The following is a 6,000-nucleotide window of genomic DNA, read 5'->3' as shown; positions in this document are numbered from 1 at the left end:
TGCTGAAACTTGCTACGCATTAACAGTCAGAAACCTTTCAATCTGGTAGTTTTGGTATTAAGATTAAATTAGACATTAATGGTTTTCATCTAAAAACGTATAAACTAAACCACCTCTTTTATTGTATGCATTAAAAACAATGAGGTAGGCACAAAAAATAAACATATGTAGTTTGGATTTTTTTTTTTTCTTTTTTTCCTTTTTTTTTTTTTTTTTTAGTTCTGCGAGTGCAGACTGTGGTAAAACTGTTGTTGCACTTCTAGGTTTAAACAAAAATTAAACCTTTAACTGAGGCAGTGCTAATACTGTGACATAACCAAGTTCTGGCCTAACACAGAATCATTATAGAAAATGAATTTTTTTTCTTCCCCCCCCCCCCCCTTTTTTTTTTTTTTTTTTTTTTTTTTTTTTTTTTTTTTTTTTTTTTTTTTTTTTTCCTTTTTTTATCATCTGCACGTTTCAGGCAATACCTGGTACACAGAAAATGACTAAAGTTATTGGCCAGGCCAAAATAAAACTGCAGAAACAAAAAAACCCCAAGAATTCCACCCCAAGCCCCTTCCCACCCTCCGTGTCCCCAAAAAGAAGTTATCCTAGTCACTGTGTTTTTCACATTTTATAAATATTAACTTCTTAAAACCTCCACCTTCCTCTTTGTCCACGTATTGTCACATTACAAAAAAGAAATGTCAATTAAATACATTGTTAACATTACTAGACTAGATCTGCCCTCTGTTTCAGCCAGTCTGACTCTCTACACCACTTCTCACCTTCTCTTGCCTGCCTCCTGTCCACTCAACAGCACGTTCATGGTAAGTCTGGGTTTTTTTTCCTTTTTTTCCCCCCCTCTCTGTTTTAACACTAACAAACAGAGTCCTTCAAAGCCTAGGAATCCTGGAGCTGAAGGGGAAAGAAGACCTGTAGCTTTCTAGCATGATCCCAAATCTCAAAGACATCGTAGCACCTGATGGCAATATCTTTACAGCACCAGTTGCGTCGCAGCCTCAGTTGAAAACAAAAAGAAACCTAACACCAGTGATGCCTGCACACACATTTACACAGAGTGCTGCCTTAGTGCAGGTCTGTACTCCAGTTGAAAATAATTCCGAGTTATGAAGATCTCAGACTCTGGATGTCAGCAATTCCTCGCCAAAACCCACTGCTTCTACCAGCTCAGAAGAGAAGTCCTGCCAAGGGTCATGAAATAGACTTGACTGCTTCCACCCGACCGTACGGAGGCAAAGAAAACCTGCGAAGAAAAGAGACTGGTAAATTCAACAGGTAGGACACCAGAGGCTCTGATCTGTCTTTACTGCCCCTGGTATTTACAGTGCAATTGCAGTGCCCTGCTGGGTCTCACAGGGATGGAGTTGACTTTCTTTCATAGCAGCCCACATGGTGCTGGGCTTTGCGTTTGTGGCTAAACAGCGCTGTTAACACACCAATGTTTTGGCTACTGCTGAACAATGCTTGCGCAGCATCAAGGCCTTCTTTCCGGCCCCCTCACCCCTCAAAGGCTAGTGGGCTGGGATGGGCAAGAGGCTGGGGAGGGACAATGCTGGGACAGCTGACCCAAACGCACCGAAGGGATATCCTGTAATATATAACAGCATGTTCAGCAACAAAATAGAGAATGGGGGGGAGGGGGGGGTCATTGCAGTGATGACATCTGTCCTTCCAAGCAAGCATTACGCGTGCTGAAGCACTGCCTCCCAGGAAGCCACAGGACATCTTGCCTGTCAATGGGAGGTTGTGAATTAATTATTTTGCCTGGCTTCTGTGTACAGCTTTTTTTGTCCTTATTGAACTGTCTTTGCCTTGATCCATGAGTCTTTTCACCCTCCTTCTCTTTTATCCTCATCCCACGGGAGCGAGGAGTGAGCGAGAGGCTGGGTGGGTGTTTGGCTGCTGGGCAGGGTCAACCCATCACAAGTACCAAGTGAAAGTACATGTTTACCATCTTCGTGAGAAACCAGGGGATGGGAGGAATTATACCTTGTCATTACGTTCGCATAAGAACTTGAGTCTTTGTGCCCTTTTGTGCATGAACACACCATCCAAGTGTCCAGTTTCCACTGATCGTATTTCGATAGCTTTTTCTCCCCAGCCCATAATCTGGTTGGATCGGATGTACGCTTTGGAAAGAAAACACAGCACACGGCCCGTTAGGACAGGTAGAGGGCAACATGGAGGAACTGAAAAAGCAGAGGAACATACTGATGCACTTGAGTTAAAAATGACCTGCATGTATTTATTTTAACTACACACATGTTCAGAGTGCTATTTCTGTCCTCAGCATCTTCAAGATGCCTCAAAATACCCTATTTCTTTTTTTTTTAATTTCCCCATGGTTTTTCCATGTTAGCAATATATGTCTTGCCTGAGCATTCATGACACAATGGGAACCTTCGAACCTTCAGTTAAATGGAAGGCACATCAAGTTTTTACACAGGCTTTTTTCTCCCAAGTGTGGCAAAGAGACAGACTAATTAGGTGTTGACAAGGAGAAAGCAGCACCCAAGGTTTAAATAAATTAAACCCATCCACTCTGGTATGTACCCAGCACCAGCTCTGTGTCTTAATGGTGTTATTTTCCCTCCCTGAAGGAGTCTGTCAGCAAAAACAGAGAAAGGGAAAACTAAAAAAATATGAGCTAGCCCCCTTTAATAGGAGTAATACTTCAAAAACCTGCTTTCCTTCTTCAGAAAGATGATTTGTCAGAAAAGTATTCTGTATATCTTAAAAGAGGATCATATTAAGCTCTCCAAGTGGAAATAGTATTATTTGTCATACTGCTTTCCTTTGTGCACAAATAAAGCAAAAAATCAAGCACTTTTCCTTAAGGGTGTGACTGGGGGAAACAGATTAGTAGTAGCATGAGGAAAACAATCTGTTCTTGATACCAGTAAAAAAAAATCAAATAAAGGAGAAATTCACCAGCATTATGAAAAGGTATATTAAAAAAGCAATTTGATGGATAGTCTTAGTAACACTGCCAAAAATAACATATGGGAACTTAATGAAGAATAAGCTGTTGCCTCTGATTTGCATGCATACTTAACAGAAAAATAAAAAGAACAATAGCTCTTACCAAGCAAAATTTAAAAAAAAAAAAATAATTTTGCAGTATTTACCTTTATAGAATTTTTCTCTTATTCATTTTCAGTGAAATTAAATCAAATTATCTACTACAGAATAATATACACCTATAACATTGCATATACCATCAAGCTGGAAATTTATTTTTAAATATGTCACTAGTGGTAACTGGGCTAAAGAGCTTCTAAAAATTGTCAGATGAGATGGTGTTGGCTGCTTCAGTGCCATTTACTTCACAGGCACTCCAGTCCCCAAAGACTCTGCAATTTGCCAGCTGACTAATGCTGCTTGCTTTTAGGTCTAGTCAAGAGTTAATCATTGCAGGATTGAACATGGTGTGCATGAAACTTCTATAAATTTCCTCTTCTGTTACTGTTAGCATTGCTTGAACAACTATCAGCAGTCACCTCCCAATACATGCATCTATTCCAAAGCACAGAAACTTAATGCGTTTGCCCAAAAAAATGAAGGTGTAACCACAGTCCCTGCTACGCTCAGCACTGAAATACAGCAACACAGGCAGAAAGAGGGATCCTGGTGTGTACTTGTGTTTGTAACAAATCTGCCCCCATTATACTACACTCATTGCTTCCACCCTCAAAATAACCTTATTTTCAACTGGAGAGATTTGGGAGAATTATCATGCTAGGATAGATGAGCAATCTGCAGGTGAATTAAAGTAATCAGATATACAACCATTATCAACACAGAATTACCCATAATAACATATTACCCACCTGCCACATTACATGTCTTCATACTGAAAGGTTTCCCCAACTTTGTGGCTATCTAGCAAAAATTCTGCAGCCACCCACTGAGGCCCTGCTGTATATTAAATAAAATTTTCACTCCTGAACTCCACAACTTGCTTGTTTGGATTTTGTTCTTAAAACCTCAGCACAGAACAGATCCGTATGATTACTTTCCACTTCACATAGCTGTTTTCCAGGAATACTACAGCATCGCTGCTTCTAAATCTGAAGTACCCTCCTTCTGCCTGCATGTACACACTCACGCTCCCTAACGGCACATTGTATTTGACTCTCCTGGTACACCTACCAACTGAAGTTGGCATTTCTCCCCACTGCAGAACCACATCCTTGGTGATCCTTCCATATGTGTTGACATAAACTCCTTCATCCTCATAGCAGACCAATAGCTCCATCCCATCCGTGTTTGGGAGAATGATGATTGCGTGAGGCTGGATACTGCTCTGGATCTACAGAGACAGAAGAGAAGAGGAATCCTTTTGTTTTAATGTCACAGAGCCTGTGTTGGGAGAAAGGGCTGGGAGATTTTTTGATTTTGGCTGACAGCAGGTTGGGGATTCACTCACTTTAGAAGTGCTAGTTCTGCTCTCCCCAAGCTAGGCGGCCTACACAGTGACAACAAAGATACAGAAACATTTGGGGCACAAATGCTCCCATCTGAAGGCAGACACCTAAAACCAGGAGTGCCCATTTCTTTCCATGGGCAGAAAAGGAACAAGCAGTCCAGATGTCGACCTTAAACCTCTGCACTGTAGTGAACAGTGCTTAGGGAGGTGCATCGCACAGTGCAGGCCCATTTTGGGGTGGGTGGGGGGTGTGGGTGGGACAAGAAAGAAAAAAATCCAATCGAAGCAGCAGCTCTTACATGTGTTGGTAGATAAATATCATAGACCGATCCTGAATCCACATCAACGGCATGGAAGCCAGCGCAGGAGCCATATATCACTTTTAGTCTCTGACCCTCTTCTACGGTTAGATCCACCAGCAATGGCTTATGTACTAATTCTCCAAATGACTGCAAGACAACCATCAGCAGTATTTACTTTAGTGCCTAGAACTGTGGCGGGTTTCATAAAAACATGCTCTAATCTACATTTTATGGGTTTATTCCTCCCACATGCTGCTAGCCTCCATCCACCAGACCAGTCAGGCTAACATATCTCTCATGGACAAGGACTCTGCATCCTGTTACACTTCAATCACAGAATATCGTTAACTACTTTCTGTGGGGTTTACTTCAGTTGGTCTGTTTGTTTTTTAGTAAGAACTGTTTCCCCAAGTTCAGGGCAATTTTGACACTCCTACAGTATTTATGTCAACCTGCACAACTGGCAGTAACTGATTGTCTGCAAATCAGTCTGGCAATTTTACCCAGCCAGCTAACTTCATTCTTGCTGCATTCAAAAAAATAACAATGCTGAGTATTACTTAATGATTGTTCTGCTCAGATGAAGATGTTTAGACTCGGTTCATTTCTGGCTGCCTCATGTTTTAGTTATAGAGAGGCAAAACAAACAATTGTGATATTGTGTCATTTTCATTATTAGTTTATGCTCAGTTGCAATTTAGAACTTTAAGTGTATTGCATCTTTGAGCTAAAGAAACTCCTATATTAAAAAATAACACGAAGTTCACGGCAGATTTACCAAAGAACTTGTAATATGGACATGATAAATGTCAAAACATTTTTGTAAAAGGCGTAACTGCAGTGGCTACAAGAAAACCCTACATATGGCTGAAATATACTGTTACCTTAAAGGCCATAAATTTATGGTATGGCTTTGGTGCCCATGCATAGACTTCCACAGAACTCTTCAATGCAATTACCAAGAACTTGATTCTTTCGTATTTTACTGAAATTAAAACAAAACAAAACAAAAACGTCATCAGTAATTCCAGTCATTCCAGTTACTCCAGGAAAGCAGAAAATGACAATATTTCTCCATACTTACACACATTTGGAAGTTTCTAGTAAAACTGCATTTTAGGATTGCTAATTCTACGTAGTTAAGTATTTTGACACATTAATGTCACAAAAATAATTACTCTTACCAGTAACTGAACCTGTCACCATGTTTTGACTTACCTAGTTGGTACACTCTTATTTACACTCTTATTTTTTTCCATATTA

The 6,000-nt window shown here is 40.3% G+C and overlaps 2 protein-coding genes across 2 annotated transcripts in view; both read right to left on the bottom strand.

Moving 5' to 3' along the window:
- Nucleotides 1-811, bottom strand: part of LOC104465791 (interleukin-1 receptor type 2-like) — a gene marked incomplete at its 3' end in the record, with an annotated part of 34,331 nt that extends 33,520 nt beyond the window's left edge. Inside the window, exon 1 of the mRNA XM_010078979.1 lies at nt 771-811. Coding sequence (XP_010077281.1) covers nt 771-811 — 41 coding nt within the window. The remainder of the gene's footprint in view (nt 1-770) is intronic.
- Nucleotides 812-834: 23 nt separating this feature from the next.
- MAP4K4 (mitogen-activated protein kinase kinase kinase kinase 4) overlaps nt 835-6,000 on the bottom strand; it is a gene marked incomplete at its 5' end in the record, with an annotated part of 29,173 nt that continues 24,007 nt past the window's right edge. Inside the window, 5 exons of the mRNA XM_010078978.1 lie at nt 835-1,249; nt 1,996-2,135; nt 4,159-4,318; nt 4,735-4,884; nt 5,622-5,722. Coding sequence (XP_010077280.1) covers nt 1,166-1,249; nt 1,996-2,135; nt 4,159-4,318; nt 4,735-4,884; nt 5,622-5,722 — 635 coding nt within the window. The remainder of the gene's footprint in view (nt 1,250-1,995; nt 2,136-4,158; nt 4,319-4,734; nt 4,885-5,621; nt 5,723-6,000) is intronic.

This window comes from Pterocles gutturalis, unplaced genomic scaffold (genome assembly GCF_000699245.1).
Source record: "Pterocles gutturalis isolate BGI_N339 unplaced genomic scaffold, ASM69924v1 scaffold23128, whole genome shotgun sequence".
Classification (NCBI taxonomy): domain Eukaryota; kingdom Metazoa; phylum Chordata; class Aves; order Pterocliformes; family Pteroclidae; genus Pterocles; species Pterocles gutturalis.
This window is presented reverse-complemented; position numbering and strand designations above follow the sequence as displayed.